Raw genomic sequence first — 18,211 nt, forward strand, 5'->3', positions numbered from 1 at the left:
TGAAATATTTTATGTTTCTTCTCAGTCCAAAGGTGAATTAGCCTAGAAGCATGACAAAATTCTACCAGGTCACACACAGCTCTGTGACACAGACAGAGCTGAAAGATCTGTACACAGGGACACTGAGTTTTCTGCCACCCCCAATTTTTCTCTCCTAATTGTACCACATGCAAAGGTTGCCTTCTCTCCAAATGCCCCAGACTCCATGAAATACACCATTCCCACTTTGTGAATTGCCTTCCACTTCGTCTATTTTTATCAAGTCCAAATAATTCTGAATTTGTAGAAGCTTTTCAGTTCACAACACAACAAGTAGTAGATCAAATCTAACTACTTATGGGCAACTGGCAGCATCTCATTTCCCCATCTATATTGAAGGGGTAATTAGGTCAGTTTTTGGAAGTCTTCAGACCAGAAACTTCTTTTTATTCCTTCCCTCTAAGCATCCATCAGCAAAGAGAAAGAAGAAGCTCTCGAGCTTCAAAAAAAACTTGAATGACATGCTGTTAGTAGCAGGATTGCCAAGGCTGCAGACTTTGCTTGTCTGCCTCAGTGGGACAGTTCTTCAGATCTCTCTTACAGGAATACAGTACAACACCTCCCTCTCCTTATCACTTTGCAAATGCTCTCCACCCACAATAAATTCACAGTTGAATCTGGTCTTTGCTCCTTCGCAAATCACTGATTGAGTACTATGTGCAACACAGCCCTGCTTTAGCACACAATGATGCCCATCTGAAGGTACATTAGACCATGAGATCCATTCACTTCAAGTACATTTTGTGGATGTGGTACCAGAGAATGTAAATCCCTGACTGCTGAAACAGGAGATGGAAATGGGCTCAATTTGCAGACACTCAGCCACAGAATTGGAACCAGATTACATTTCCTCTTCTGTAATCAATAATGGAGACCAGCTTTTAGGGGGAAAAAAGAACCCCCTCAAAAGTCCCCTCTCTAGAAGAGATACACTATTGATAATAGTAAAGATACTTTTGAAGAGTCTATGATCTCTGCTAATGCTAAGACGACAGCATTTCATGGTGATAGCCACATAAATATAAAATGATTCAGCTGGCATAGACCAATGAAACACTGATTGTCTCATCACTGCTCAGGCTTCCTTCTCCACTGATGTTTGTGGGAATCTTACTTTTAAGCTACACTTACTTGTAACAAACTGAAGAGTCATACATTTGTGTAAACATTTGGGCATGGTCATACAAAACAGCATTCTCAAACATATACAGCATTTCATAGATAGTTCAGAAATCAAATGAAGTGCAGAGACATGAGAGAATGTGTATGTGAGTATAACCCTACTGTTAATTTACCGTTTCTTCAATTCAATAATAGTAATGCATTTCAATATGTGATCCTGAAAGAGCTGAAAAACTGAAATGAGGTAACTTACTTGTATTTTTATCATCCATGAGTATTCTAAACAACATCTGGCAACCCATCGCAAGACCTGTCAATGCAGTTACATAGTACAGAGTGCAGACATGAATGTACAAAATTTTGCAAGCACAGGTATGCTTGGTTCACAGACCTACGTAGACTCACAAAATGCTGAAATTTAATTCTGCTCTAGAAGTTTCTATGCAAAGAAACATCAGGAAACTGCCATCTGGCTTGTTTTCTGGATTCCATTAAAAAAAGTCATCCGTGCACAACGGAGGAAGCATCTATACTGCACAAGCACATTGTTTGGCCCGCAAAACACAAATGGTTTGTGAGTGAGAATGACTTGTCTGGTTCCCAGAGCCCAGATCCCAAACTGAGTTTGAAGGGCTTTCAGGGAAAATGAAAAGATGACTAAATAAATAAATATACAAAACACATTTACAGACAATTCTGTGACATTTCTATACTTGCTTTCAGACTATAACTATTCAAGGAATAAAAGTTATCACAGTATAGAAAATACTGTCTCATTAGTGTAGCACAGGCAACTTTATGGTGACTCCGAGAATGATCTATTTCAACTCCTCACTTTGTGCATATAAAAACGTTAGAAATGCCTGAAGCATAGTTTGCTGCATTCCAGTCAAATTGTTGTTCTCACTTCAATTTAATCACCTTCACTGGCACACTTACCGAGTGCTTCTATTCATAAATTGCATTTTAATAACCCACCTAATTGCCTCCTGTTCCCTAAGCTGATAAGCTTTTAAAAAAACAGCATCTTTGGTATCTTCTGCTACTTGCAAAATTCAGCTGAGTTCTGTAGATGTTTCTATCTATCGCTTCCTGCAAAAGGTGGCTGCAAGAGGGAAAGAGAAAAATTGAATAAGGCCTGAGGAGTCTGAGTAAGTGTAATTGCAATTGAAGCAAGGCACAAAGCTCTATCAACTTCACTTTAGTCACTTTTTAAAATGTGACAAAACTTGCCTATAAAATAAATATTTGATTAAAATATTCATTGAAAAAGAGTATCAAAGGCTGGATTAAAAAATGAAAGCTAAGCAAATCCTCTAAGAAGTTCTGCAGGATTCATTTCTATACCATGTCCACACATTCCTATAGTGTCTCTCTACAGCAGATGTTAGCTGATTGTTGCGTTAGAAATAGCTGGGCAGGGGGAGGTTTTCTGATTTTAAGAAGTCACCATTGTATCAGATTTCAGCTATGAAGTCATTGTTTATGAAGGGTGCTATCCAAAAAAACAACCCCAAAAGCCAACACATTGTGAAGGGATCCAGAGATCCAGCACTAGGAATGTTGCTTAGACCCATTCACCTCCTCCCTCTCTGAGGGAAGCACCTCCAGCAAACAGAGCTTTCATCTTTCACATTAAGTTGCATTGCTGTTGGCAGGGGATACCTGTGCATCAGTTATACAAAAATGTCTCATCAGCAAACTGGGAAAAAATCTCTAGTATTATTTATCACAGAATATCAGTTTACAGAACTATAAGGACAGTGATGTAGGAATACTTTTATTTTAAATACAGATTAATTCCTGTTCCTGGTGCTTAGCACATGCTACTGAAAACAATTCCTGCTGTTCACCAAAAGCGCAACAAAGAGGTATAGCAGGCAAGTGTTTACCTCCTGATAATGGATCATTTTGTACCTTCATCCTATCCAAGCCTAGCAGATGTATGGAGAAAAAAAAATACGGTTTTAATACTCAAGAGAGGTAGTACACTGCTGTTTTTATAGTTCTCTGGCATCGGCCCTTCGAAACAGCTGGAAGCCTCAATGGCTGCCTTCTCTGTAGCCCTCCCAGTCAGTGTATACACACAGCTCTGACAAATTCACTACCCCTAACCCGAGGCTATGATGCCACAATCAATCTGAAAGAGAAGAAAGAAGGACAACAAAAAATATTTATGCACTCAGATTTGTATGTTGTGTACAATATGAAAATGCTCAATACCATATTCTAAGAAAAATATATTGCCTGATATTATGTGTGATTACAAATAATTCCTAATAACTTTTAGGGATACATATCTAGCATTTACGCCATTTATGCATCATCTAAGCTTTATTATGATTAAGCTACAGAACAGGTTCCAAAAGCATACTGCAAAAGCTTCTCCTTGCTGACAGACTTGTTTCTATACATGCACAAATTTGCTCCTCTCTTCGCTAGTATTAGCATATTATACAGACAAAACTTTTTTAGCATACATTCATCAGTAAATGTCCAAGAAGAACAAATCAATATGCCAAAAGAGAATTACAAAACCTAGGTGATAAAGCTCATTTTCCAAGAGCTCAGAAACTACAGAATACAATAGTACAATTTATAACATTTTTCATCCTGATGCCAGAGTCTGTTTTCTTCTGTGCAAAAATTCAGTGCACTGAAAATCCTGAAAGCATCCGACTCCATATTGGCTGGAGTGAAAATACAACACCTATAAAGGGTTCCTAATGGACATGGTGAAGTCATAGTTTCACTTTTTTTGGCATTTTCTGAAGTAGATTCAGTGAGGTCATCATATATTTTTGTTTCACTTTCACCAGCTCATAGAATCCTAGACTCAAAACTGCCTAAGGTGAAAGGACTGATCTAAGGGTTGTATTTAACAGGGAAGAAAAAAGAACAAGAAAAAAAATATCAATATATTCTAGAGTATTTTTATTTTTGTCAAGAAAGCTTTCAATACGTCACACCAAAGTCTGCAAAATGGCTTAAGTTTTTATTGATAAAATGACATCTTAAATAACGTTCTGCACAACGTCTAGTTCTTTAGTGATAAGTTGACTATATCTAAGATGTACTTTGAAGTACGGGGAAAAGAATTTGCCCATTTACAATTCACAATCAACCTCAAAAATTCTGTTACTGTGTTTAGGTCCCTCCTCTTTAAGTTTAACCAGAAGGAAAAATTCCTCAGAAAACCATTAACATACGTTTAAAACAAGACAAAGTTAAAAAAAAAAAAGTCTAACATTAAAACCATGTTAGACTCTTTTCAGAAAAAGAGGCAGAAGAGATGACTTCAGAAGAACCTTTAGAAGCAAGATCTCAATATTGTTTTTCACTACAATCTTAACACACATACAGAACTCAGGTGACACCAATGAATCCAAAGTAGCAGTCAATGCAATCATCTTGCGTGCTCAAATTCAGAAGATGTGTTTCATGTGCTTGATTCCATATGTTTTGAAGAAAACCATGATGATCAATGCCCAGAGTCCTAAAATAAATCCTCCAGGAGGATGCCAGTCCTTTTGTTTTGGTTTCTGGAAAACAAACAAACAAAACAAAAAACGAACAGAAAGAGAAAAACAAAGAATTTATACTTAGTTTTCACATGAAACAGGCACTATGTTTATCAAATGCAAAAAAGTAAAATCCTTGCAGTAGAGAAAAATACCAATAAGCTGTATTTCTTCATAAAGTAGAAGCATCTTTCTTCTTCATGTGATGGAAAGGCTGATGGGAGGTGAGCTGCCACTCAAGCAGAGAGGTTAAGTACCACAAAAAGGCCGCTAGAACTGTGCCTGAGACACCACTTTGATGGTGTGTATCAGTGTTGTGGGACATGTTCAAACTCATTTGTTTGGACGGAATTTCTCGTATCTGGTCTCATGTTAATACAAAAGAAAAATGCTTTCCTACAAGTGAAAATGTGAAAGAGAAAACACAGTGTTGTTTTTCCACTACCTAGAATGTTTTCTACAGCTCCTTTTGTACTCAGAATTATGCGAATAAACAGATACCTAACCATGTAAGAAGCTAAGATTCATTATTACAGGAATATTATAAAACAAAATAGAATTGTTTTTAATGTCAATCACATTTCCCAGGGGCCTCATTGAGTCTAACTGCCTTTCCTTAATGTAGAAATATTCTGCAATTCAAATACCTGTCCCTTCAACAATTTTTTCATCTTCACTAAAAAGCTTCAATTTGTTAAGGTCTTTTCTGTCTTACACTTAGCAGTAAGACAAGACAAAATTTCAGATACTTCATATTCAGTGAGAAATGGATTGCAGAAGGTAAGCTGTTATGTACCCCAAGATCTGTCTCTGGGGCTAAGAATAAGGTGAAGCTACACGAATACAAAATTTTAGTTAAGAATATCATGACAAAAATATCAGAATTACAGTATTTATAACTCAGTCCCTCATACCTGTGCCTACTCTTGCCCTCAGCAGGTATGTTTTACAGATCTTCCTTCACAGACGGAGATGATTTACTATTACAATAATAAATACTGAAGTGCTTGCTGAGCTTTTTATTCCTGCCTTGCAAAAAGATCTGCACTATTTTGTCCTTGTTTAGAATGAGACACAAGGGGCACAGAGAGTATTTTGGCTTTGTTGCATTTAAGTCAAATTTAAAATTCTCTTTCTGCCACATGAATAACTATTACCAAAGACGGTACTGTTTCAATTTCTGCATGAATCTGCGTACGGAAGCTTGTCATTCTCCACTAAATGTACCAGGTGGCTGGTGAACTTTATTGCAATAAGGAACAGTTTGCAGGGTCTGTTCTTTCAAAACAGCTTTCCTATCAACAAGAAAACAATGTTTGTTGATTGCTCAGCTCCCATTTTCTAAGCTACATAATTTTAGCTTTAGGATTTTTCTTTAAGTACCATGCTTGTAATTAACAAGTGTAACAAATAGCCGTGTCACCTGAGACACCAAAAGAACGTGGCACTCTAAAATATTAATGATTTTCCTCTGATACAGGAATCACAGAATCAGCATTATAATTTACATCAACAGCAACAAAACCAAAGATATAAGCAGAGATGGTGTCTATAGAGGCAAACCGCTCAACTTCCTAAGAAGTACTCATCAGCTGCAGTGTACGTGCTGGTGGTAATCTGCCACCTCGCTGATATTCACAACCATACATCTCCATATAAACATCTCAGAAAATCAGCTCTGCATGTTCAAAAAGGCTGCCAGCACACCTCGCTTCTGAAAGTAACAGCACGTGGCACTCCTCCACACAAAGGAACTTTCTTGTTTAAATCCTCCTAATTAACCCGTAACTTTGTATGCATATTGCAGTGCCTGTTTCATCAATCTCTTTGTACTATCAATCTTTCCTTTCTTGGATCTGAGACAAATTCCTTACCACAAAGTGGCACCTGACCCTTTCTAGACAAATGACTTCAATTTGCAGTCAGTGACACTAAAAGGCTCTCTCTCCTATTTTGTATAGAACACATAATTTAATTTCTTTAAAGAATTTATATGAATAAATATTTATAAGGTGATCTATGAGTATGGTTTTACATTTTGCCATGCCACATACTGATGCCTCCGTGGAATTCCGCAAGGAAACGGCGGCCAGTGCAGCAGTGGCTCCGTGCTGGGAAATCAAGGACATACATAGAGTCGGTTTAAAGCCATGGGATGCAATGTTAAAATGTGAAGGATTAAAAACATGAAGGCATGACAAAAATACATATGAGGCTATACAAGAGCCACATACTTAGTAATCTTAAAAATAGATTATCTTCATGAGAAGGATTTACAGACCCAGAAACTGGAATCTACACATAAACCTCAACAAAAGGGCAAAGAGATGCAACTCTATTGTATATCTGTAAGTCAATAGTGAGGTTAATTGAGCACAAAATTATATTGAAATATGCCAGTATTTTCCACTAGGGGCATACAGACATCAAAACCTTATGAATATCTAAAACAGGGTTACACAGATTCATGTTTAAAGCTACAAAGTATACCTGTAAGAGCTGAAATACGTAATTTTCTTTAAATTAACTTGATCATAGATTCCCAAGAAAGTTCATCACTGAATTAACAATGTAATCAGCTGTCAAATTGACAAGTTCATCCTTCTAAAATCATTAACAACTATGCCATAGAAAACTTCAGTAAAAAATCTTCATCCAGCTGGGCACGTCAGCTGAGCAGCAAACAGCTCTGAAGTTCCTTTACAAAAAGCTGCACTTTGCACCTGTGAATCACACCCATCTACATGTAAGATGGAGTCACTGCTTCCATAAAATAGTCAGCAAATCGTACTTCCAACATAGGCTGGCAGCAAGCTTTCAGCTGGCACTGTTTTAACAGCAGACCCAACAATTCTCTCCTCTTGGCACAGTTGTGTCACTACCAAAAGCACTGCCAGTGTACCTGTGTCAGTGAGGAAGCGCGGCATCACTCCAAGCTGTCACAGCTACACCAGCAGTGTTGCATAATGAAGTCAGAGGCCCAGGCAGGATGCCCTTCTATAAACATACGTGAGCCTCAACTGTATTGCTGCAGAAGCTGCTTTGACTATTTTGTGCAGGCAGGCGAGGAAGAATCACCAAGATCTCTCCTAATGGGAAAAAACTATTAAAGTAAGAAAGAATCACTTTAACAGCAAATAAAAATGCTTCCTTTTTAGATCCACATACTGGAAAAAGGTTTAGAAAAGACAGAATTTTTCTCTATGCTTATATGAGTTCTGTGGCCATAAGCAATCCCTAAATAAACTGTCCCTTTATATCAATTTTAGGATTGAACAGAAAGCATTAGTGAATATAGTTTTTCCCAGATTAAAAAAATAAATGAATTAAAAAAAAAAATCAGTATTTATGCTGTGAACATTGCCTAGTTCAGGGTCTTATTCTAGCAAATGTCTGTGAAAGGCAATTTTTGAAAGCCAGGCATTTTCTCACTTGCAAGAAAATGCAAAATGGATAAAAAAAATGTTAAGTGTTGCAGTATTTTAATTTGCAATTAATTATGTATCTTTACTATGCCTAAATTGATTTGAGAATGTGTACTATTAAAAGACTATAGATTGGCTGCAGTACTTACAAATTATGCATAACTTTCTCATATTTGGGACTGATCTGGAGAGCAGAGGCAATAGGTTGTTAGGCTCAAGTTATTCTGAATTTCACTGCTGTAGTACCCACCTAAGAACTTAGTATACCAAATAGTGCTTATGTAACTGACATATCTAGGTTTGTGATTTATGCCACAATATAACCCCATTATAAACGCCCTCTTTATCTCTACAATAATAGCAGTAACACATAGGTGAAATGCACATACAAAACAGTACAATGTGTCATGAAAAAATACATTTAGCAGCTTAAGGGCTAGTCATTAGCAAATTGCTGGAGATTCCAAATTAAAAAGATAGGTAGCTAAGCAACAGCAAGCTTCCTCCTGTGAACAGTTTTCTGTTGTATGCTTTCTAGTTCTGGTAGACTCATTATCCTGTGGAACTTAAAAACAGTTAACAGAGAGTTGCTCCAAGTACTGTAATTAAGGAGAGAATAAAACAGTGTATTTTCAAACTGGATGGGTCTGTAGGGACCTGAATGGAAAGTATCCAAGACTTTCAATGAAGGTCATAAAACATGCAATACTTATTACTCCAATTAAAATTAGTTTTATGTAAAAAATAATAAAGTATTAAAGCTGAAGTGGTAATTAGATTAAGAATGGTTTAATTTTAAAATGTTACATCAGAACAGAAATAAGATTTAAAACATCTTGTATTAACATTTCAAGTGGAAAACACTGTGTTAAATGTCATTATAATCCAACCCTACAGTCCTCTTCCAACCGAACTCCCTTTGCATTAGTGTCATCAATAAGGACAAAAATACTGGTACAGAAAGCTTTGGGTTAAACTCAGAACCCACGTTTGGATGGTAGCAGTAGAGAAAGCAGTGCATAGTCAGGAACGTAGTAATTCCCAAATGGAAAAGGGATACGCAAATTCTTCAGTCTCCTCCAGCATCTTATTCCAAACAGGGCTTTAAGAAAGTAGGCAAAACCTTAAAAATGAATGTGCACATCATCCCTGTTATGGGGGATGTTCTCCCCAACCTGAGGCAGATGGTGTGTGTTTGTACCACGAGTGCAAAATATCCGTATGTAACCGCATGAAAATAAAACATTAGAAGTGCTGTGTGTTCCAACAAGTCCATTAAAGTGGCAGCTATCGTATTTCAAATTAATCCCTGCTTAATTCTCTCTGGAGTTTCAATGCAGAGTACCCTAGACCCAGTTTTGGCCTATTTATTGCAGCACATGTGGTATAAATTATCACCCAGGATTCTGGGGCTGCCTGGCAGACAGCAGCAGCTACAGCACTGGGGGGGAAGTCCTGTGCACCCCCCTCTGTAGAGTTCTCCACCTCCACTACTCTTGGGGGTCAGCATGCACTTGCAGGGAAGCGAAGCATGCTTGCTGCTTGTCTGCGCAGTGCTCGCCATCATCCTTAGATCACTGGGGTCAGTTTTATGTATTTGGGGGTATAAAATTCCAAGTTTTCTTCTTGGTCATTCTCCATTTAAATGAACATTTCTATTTCTTCCATTGCAATACTAAAGGTTTTCTTTTTTGTTTCTCAAGATACCTAATTTTATGTTGGTGTCTGTGTTAACGACCAGTATTGAAATCTGAAAAAAGATTGATCCACATTTGAAAACAGGTCTTTGAAATCCAAGGCCAACCTCAGATGCAAAACTGAAACAACCCGCCTGCTGCTCATCTCAGAAAGAAACCACTGATCTCAAACTGAAGGATGAGGAAACTCCTTGGAAAAACCAAATTCTGCTATGCAGTGCATTGTGCCAAGAGCACATTATACATTTCCTAGAGGCACTCCATATCAATTCAGGTTTACTTGCAATTTTAAGTTTCAAACTGGGTAATCCTCTCAATTCTTATGACAAAAGGACACCACAAAGTTTAATTTCAGAATGAATTTATATGTATCACAAGCAAATCACAGCATTAAGTATGTCCTCAAAGCTTTTAGTGGAAGTATGCACTTCTAATTTGTCAGTTACAGTTTGGATTTGGGGTCCTCACGGGGGGGGGGATCAAATAACTCCAGCCATCTAGTAATAGTTTAATCCTCTTTTGTGCCCACAGCAAGATTAAAGTCATAAGAGAACTCCAACATAAACAGTGCCTGTTAATCTGCAGAACAATTTAAAGCACTTTTGTCTAATCTCCCAGTTTGTATTTATTAACCACAGTGCCATGATTACTGATATCTCCAATATTGATAAAATAACGAAGAAAGTTCACTCATCAACAACAAAAACTCACGAAGGATAGGGGAAAGAACAGCAGTTAAAGTAAATTAACATATCAATGCCAACAACTGCATTTTAAATATTTACTTTGAAAACTGTATAATCACCATAATGTAAACTACAATACTGTTACGATAGCATTAGTTTTTCATTTCCTTCTAAAATACGTAATCTATAAGGGCTTTTTAGAAATGAACTTCTACTTATTATTCTCTACGTTCAGTGTTATCTCTCAGCATTACACAGCACTTTGAAGTGCTTTTAGTGGTTTAACATTTATTCATTAATCTTCCAACCTGTGACACAATACATAATATACTTCTTCTAATCAAAGGGAGCTTTCCCAGCACCTGGGACCCAGTGCAGTTTAATTCCCAGACAAGCCAGCACTCAGATGAATGATGCCCACCTGGCAAACACAATAGGGATTGTACTAGGGGGCCTGCAAACCAAGGCATGTGATTTGCTACATCCAACGCTAACAAACACATCTCCGTACTGGCAGCAGCAACCATTCATACTTACCTTCGACAGACTGACCCAGCCCAACCTTTCTAAGGAGCACAGCACTCCAGCTTCCCTCCTTGGACATCTAACTTGGATTTCCCATAGCATCTCTGGACCACAAGTGAGTCCATTCAAATGCTCTTAAATCCATATGCTCCGAGGCAGGTTTTTTTCTTAATCTCATAAAATTAACTGTATGCCTTAGAACTTCCATTATGAAGTATAATTTTGATCATTCAAATTCAAATGAAGTTGTTTCTGTTTATATGGAGAAATCATGATGTTCATAAATTATTATGCTATTCCTTTCAAAGTAGTAGTGATGCTTCTAACCACATGTTTTCTTCTGGATATCCCATGAGTATCTATTCATTTCCAGGTGACAGGCTGTATTAACAACAGATGTTAGACAACATTAGATCTTGTACTCAATATGCCATATTGAGTACAAGATCTAATCAAATATCTCAACATCTACATTTTAAGAAACTGGAATCCAAATAAATATTCCTTATTCACATAGTTTTTACTGCTCATTTTTTAAATCTCTACAACTATAATTTAGAAGTTCTCCTTTGCCCTGAGCCGTGTGCTACATTATACATGTGTGTAGGAGAGCTCCGCATTTTCTAGCTCCAGCTTGCAGAACTCAAAACAGCATTACATTTAAGAGGCAGGCAGGCATGAAACACTGGATGGAGGGAGAAGCGGGGCTGAGGCAAAAGGTTCCTGCACATTTATATAAGGAAGATCAAATATGGCTGTGTTTTTATAGCAAAATATTTTCAGTGAGAAACTAGTGTATTACAGCTGGTGATAGATCTGTTTGTTCCCCACCACCACCCAGCTTTTAAAGGTGATTGTAGTATTCAGTAGCTTTGCGCTCATATGCCAGACAAGTATTCTGACCCAAGTTTGTATTGTACATACTCTCTCTGTGAGCAAAGAAAAAAGTAAAAGGAAAAAGGAACTATTCTGAAAGATCAACCTAGTGTTTTGGCTACTCTAGCTGCTATACAGCCTCAAAAACGAATCAGAAAACATGGACACAGCACAATACAGACAGTTACTTAGTGGCTGCACAGAATTACTCCTACACCAGAAAGCCATTTCTGTTACGCTTCGTGTGTCAAAGAACAAGGAGTCCCAGAGAGCAGATCCATTCCTGCGAAGAGTTTTTGTTTGCAGCTGCCATTAAGAAAGAATGGCAGATTTATGGTACCATAAATATTCACTGTTCCCACGTGCCATTTGCATGACACTAGGTTCATCAGTTGAATGCTACATGGAGGTCAACAAAGACCATCCTTCTGGAAGAATGAATGAGTGTAGCTGAGTATACATGCACCCTCCCAGACTACCACATGTAGTATGTACAGTATCAACATCTTTCCAAAAGGGTAAGTCTTTAAAAAAGATAAAACCACAGATGATCTTGTCTAGCAGCAAACCAGTTGCAAGTTTCCTGCCTCCCATCTAAACTAATCACAGGTTACTGCCCTACTGATGTCATGTTGTCAGTCAGTCCCCTATAAGTACTACTACCCATCATCTGTTTGTCAGCCACGTATTTGTAGATGGTCTTTCGTTCTAAGTACTCCCTCCCGAAAATATGCGATCACTCACTAATTCACTGAGCCTTACCACTGGAGCTGGGCTTCTCCAGGAACACCGAGCCAGAGGAGACAGCTGTCAACGTGCAGGGCCTCTCACCCCGGGGAAAGGCTGAGGGGAGGAGAGAGCTGGCTATGGCAGGGTGCCACAAACCGAGCAAGAAAGCCAGTCACTACGGAAGTAATCACTGGCACAAAGCTGAATCACAACCTCATGCAAAGAATTTGTGCAGGAACAACAATGCAGGATGCCGTCTTGTCTGTCCAACAGCATGAACACAACTGCTCCATTACTGGAGTCTTCATTCATTTACCCCTTCCATTCATCTTCAAATGGAAATGATTTCATCAAATTTCAACCCTCTGAATTATTTAGGAAAACAATTCTAGACAGAGCACTAGAGAGCAGCCTGCCAATATCTCTATCTCTGGCCATTCATCAGTCCTGTCAAGAGCTTGTGAGTTACACTGCCGTGCTCCTCACAGCATGCTGTTGAAGGGTAAACAAAATATAATTAACTTAACACCAAAAAAAATCACCAATAACACCTCAAAGTTTACATGGTTAAGTGGGATAAATGTGTGAATATATTTGGAGCTAACAGTGCCTTCACCTGTGGAAAAGTGTTCAGAAAGGTATCTGCCATCACAGCATTGCAAAATATGTCAAGCTAAGATTGATAACATTTATATTTTTTCCTTATCAATGTGAGCTTATTGGTAACAGCTACTTTTTATGCTGCATAAGCTCAGAATAAATATAGTAGATAGAAGAAAAAACCTAGCAAAACCGTTACTGCTAATTTTACTACTCACTGAAATACCATTTAAATAAACACTGTCTATCAGAGAAGCTTTCATGTGTAAACAATAAAAAAGTAATGATTAATAAAAACTGTACAAGGACATGTGAGAAATGAAAACGTTACAGAACACTGAACTGATACCAGAAAATGGAATTAAATCTTGCATCTTGGACAACCTACTATAACATACTTCAGTAATCTGCTTTATATAGAAAGGTCCTGATCCTACATATATTTAGTGACAGGTAACACAAACTAAGTCAAGAATTTAGTCTTGCACTCAAATCACACATGTGCTTATGCACACACTAATGTTGTTTCTATGCCTGGTACAATCAGTATTAAGCAATAAAATAAAGACTAACAAATACTTATACCCTTTGTCTAAGGATCTAACAGCATCACCTCCTTTCCCTCCACTCCACACACAACCATGCATGCACTTGGCTTTCTTATTCCTGGCATTATTATTCCAGGGACACAAATACAAAACACCAGAAACCTGTAAACTGGAGAACTAATTTAACAGCCAGAATGGATGCTGACCCTCCTATCCAGGCCTCATTTCACAAAAACTGCATGGCCATATTTTACTTTTAGTCGGGTAGTTCCCGTTCACAGCTTTTGGAGAGAGAAGAGCTAAAGAAGACTCCGACCACTCAAAGGTACACGTTAAGAGAAACTGAAAGTGGGTCTTGATGGAAGTCATTCAGCACCGTCAGGAAAAGTGATAAAAGCAGAATATACCACATCCCCGTAATACAGCAATCTCTGTCTTTTCACCAGTTTCTACTGCAGACAAAGCCACAAAAATTCTAGGAAGTGGGGCATAATTTGGGGATGCCAAAGGCAGCTCTTTCATAGCCCAAAGAGGCTTCTGCAGAAAAATTAGCTGAAAGCTAGGAAGAAGCCCCTTCCCTGCATATAAAAACAAAAGTCTTACTAATCAATGACCACCTAGGAGTTTTGCTTACTTTCATATTTGCCAGTAAGTCTCATTCCAAATGCAAAGCTTGTTCCACCAAAGACTCCTCCTACGGAACAAGCAAAACTGATCACCAAAATGAAAGCAACTCTGGAACAGTATTTCTTCTGTTAAATACTGTATTTACTAAAAGAAAAAGTGATCTAACTTGCCATTAAAAGGTTTTGCTAAACCAGTTTTCCTGTAATTAGGGAAGTCCTAAAATTTATTTTAGGTCAAGCATAAATTTTAAATTAGTACCCTAGCACTTTATAGGCTGTTATGATACAGACAAGATTTATAAATTTTTAATTCAGTAAAGATTAACAAAATAAATGTAGCAGTAGCTCTTCTTTCCATGATATTTTCAGCTTTTAATTTACATTAAAAGACAATGAATAAAGTTATTAACATTTTTTTTTCATGTAGACTTCTACTGCTACTGTTTACTATAATAATAATGAACATGATAGTCTCTACAACCCCAAAATTCTACTGGTAGGAATTACGCTTTCTCACTAAGGTTTTTGTGGTTTAATTGTCTTCATGTAATATTGATATTTGGTACTTGGATGTAATTAAAAATAGGGGAACCATTCTTAGAATACTATTCCAATCCATTAGGCAAATTTTCTCACTATGATATGAAAATTTTCATCTATTTAATTAGCACACCTACTTCTTCCAAGCCTAAGTGCACCTAAGCTATGTTTTATGATGGCCCAAGGAAAAAAAAAAAAGAAACCACAACACATCAATTATGCCTCCACTCAATTGTACAACTATTTTAAAATATGTGAACAGTTAAGACAAAATTGAAAAATTACCATAATAGGCTTTTGACACTTTCCTGCTTAAGCAAAAATTAATTCTAACTCCCCGTTTTTATGCAAAGCCTTTATAATTTCTCTAATCTCAAGTTCCCATGAGAGAGAGCACAATACTTTCAAGTACAAGAGTGTGAGGCTTGGCATCTTCTCTTTTTAGTCATGCAGTTTATTTGATGGAACTCTAAACCACTAAGCCTCCCTTTGTGCTTAATATAAGCCACCCTCAGTGGAAATACAAGTTAATTTAAGTAAAATTAAGTTTTAGGAAGAATGCATTCTCTTGCACAGAGAGCTTCACTAAAGCAAAGCTTGTTTAAATGCAGCATCTGTTTCCAGAATTGCTCTAGAACCTGTAATAAAAATAAGACTAAAAAGAAACAAAATTTTTAAAAGGTACTTTTACATGTGAAACATCATAAACATAAAAACAGTCTAATGGAATAACTTATTTATCATTTTACTGTATGTTTTTCAGTTTCATCTTGCATCATGCATGAAAACACTCTACCAATGTAATGAATTGTCATGTTCTAGGCATAAGACATTAAACATCTTCTGTTTTATTAATTAAGGGTGATTATTATTAAAACCTACTGCTTACGTTACAAAAGTGAATCAGCTACATCACTGTTATACACTTCCATACACCGTAAGGTGTGTGGATCACATACTAAATTCACAGAGTTTTTTTCATACATTTCTTTGCCCTGAACCACAGTTGAAGTATTTGTACTTCAGATACTATACTACAGCAGTACATGGTGTATTATGGTGCCTACAAACCTATTAAGGTCACAGAAAGCTTGTGCATATATTTAGTCTATTCCCATGTGAGGCAGAGGTATATTATTTGCATACCATTATGCACTGAAAACCTATTCAGTTATCCCCACTGGAGACAACTCACCACAGTGACCTAAATATTATTCACTTTTCCAATATTTGAAGAAACAGCAAATAAATGGGACCCAGTGCAGACAAATCCAAAAAGACTCAGAACATCTAAGAATCCAGGCTTATAAATGACAAATGCAAATGAATGCAGACCAGTGTATCACAAAAAATCTCACGGAAGCAGAGAATGATGAAAAAAGTGAATTATATGCTTAATAGAGGACTACAATGTTGAGAGTGAAAATGGCTGGAGAGATAATTTTAGCAAAAAAGCTCTGACATTAGGCAAGCTTATTATGACACAAAGGAGAGCAAAGAGTCTCAAACCACAGAACTCACTTAAAAATAACCTCCTTACATTTGCAGCAACAGCAGCAGTTCTAATATCAGCTGCCCAAAAGAAAGCAAGATAGCTATTGATATTTTATCTATAGCACTGTACAACAATTCACACGACATTAGCAATTGAGACCCATGGGACGCATACATACTGCTTCTTCAATAACAGCTGTAATATTGTGCATACTTTCTGTAATCACGTACATGTACTAACATGCCATAATTGTCCTCTTCATTTATATTCCCCCCATAATTACAATATTTTGATTAAATATCTACCAACTTCTACTCACTCCCTTTTCTAGTTATCCTTCCTGATTTCAATATAGCCACAAAGAAGGGACAATATAAATAAAGTATCTATGTAATTTGTGCAGGAAGTCAGAAAAGATTAACATAGCGGTCCTTTACGGCCTTAGTCTACAAACCAGAATCTCTCACTGTTAACCTTGTTTTGCTTTTTTGCCAACATGCTATGTGAAGTTTACTTTAAGCTCTAAGCATTTTTGAACCTGTCTCTTTCTGTAAAGCTCTGAGCATAGCTACAGCACAAGAAACAGTAACCACAGTCTTAAAATCACAGTTGTGAGCAGGTTGTAAAGCACAACAAAAGGGGATCATGGCACAATCAGTCCAAAGCCAAAACAAAGACATAGAAAGAACAATAGTGCATATTGAAAGGTTTGTGCATACAGGATCTTCAAACACATGGCTGATTCAGCTGCAAAAAAGCACAAATCATTTTTTTGAACATAAAAAAATAAAAGTTTTAGAGTTCATGGTAATACAGCTACTACTGACCCTTCACATGCAGTTATTTGAAGTCCAGATGAGTAAACCACAAAGATCTACAGCACTCTATAAAGCCTGGCACATTACAGTCCCTTCCTGAACCTCTGCCTTCATTTTACATCTTAGATAGTGCTTATTAAAAAGAAACGATTACAGGAATTACCTCTTAAAGAAGCTGCAAATCCAACATGGCACCTCTAACAATTACAGCAACTACAGAGCCAGGGTATCTTTTCATATATTTTTTTAATAGTATGCCTGACAATTCTGTATGCTGGTGGGTATGAAACTGATGTCTCATAATCCATGAAATGGATGATGCTATGTTCACATATAATGCCTCATATTACCAGTATTTTCAAGGGCAAAGTGAGCACTCCCATGATATGCACAAAAGCCTTAAATTTATTTCAACTTTCCAGAGTAACAATTATTTTCACACTCTCTCAGCTGCTCATGAGAAATATAAATATAAACAAAAGTTTTCAGGGAATATACATATACTTTATCAAATATACATACACTTTATCAGTTTTGGCTGATACTACGCATTCTAGTTGGCTTTTGAAGTTCTGTAGTCACATACCCAGCAAGGCTGAAAAATGCCTTTTTTTTTTTTTTTTTTTTTTTTTTAATGAAATAGCTTTCAGCTCACTGCTGTGCTTAATGAGCAGAGGACTCTAACAAGAATGGGGGACAGTGGAGTGTGGCTACTTGAGGGGCAGCCCCTAGTTAAATTATTCCAAGCTGCCTGTCAAACTAATCTCCCATCCTGTGCCAAAGAATGAAGATACAATGCCAACCTTTAAATGTAAAGGTTTTCATAGGTCAGGGAAAGAAAGGAGAGGTGACCTCAGAATACTGAGCAGTTTGGTGCTATACTTCTTTGTCCAAACTGCAAGATCTGCACAGGCTAAAATGGTCATTTTGAAAACACTGCATCAGTTGCATCTCCCTGAAGAGG

At 37.2% G+C, this 18,211-nt stretch overlaps 1 protein-coding gene across 2 annotated transcripts in view; it reads right to left on the bottom strand.

Annotated features, from left to right (window-relative positions):
* Nucleotides 1-2,145: 2,145 nt before the first annotated feature.
* PIGK (phosphatidylinositol glycan anchor biosynthesis, class K) overlaps nt 2,146-18,211 on the bottom strand; it is a 75,777-nt gene continuing 59,711 nt past the window's right edge. The window contains exons 11-13 of one of the 2 annotated variants that reach the window (XR_775322.1): nt 4,523-4,703; nt 3,054-3,095; nt 2,146-2,266 (exon numbers count right to left, since the gene is read on the bottom strand). Coding sequence is in view for 1 of the 2 variants with exons in the window: in XM_010582531.1 (XP_010580833.1) it covers nt 4,587-4,703 (117 nt within the window). In the remaining variant the exon portion in view is untranslated. Of the gene's footprint in view, nt 2,267-3,053; nt 3,096-4,284; nt 4,704-18,211 lie in introns of those variants that run through there. The other variant, XM_010582531.1, reaches the window with a different exon arrangement.

Source organism: Haliaeetus leucocephalus, unplaced genomic scaffold (assembly GCF_000737465.1).
Source record: "Haliaeetus leucocephalus isolate CR32 unplaced genomic scaffold, Haliaeetus_leucocephalus-4.0 Scaffold848, whole genome shotgun sequence".
Taxonomy (NCBI): Eukaryota; Metazoa; Chordata; class Aves; order Accipitriformes; family Accipitridae; genus Haliaeetus; species Haliaeetus leucocephalus.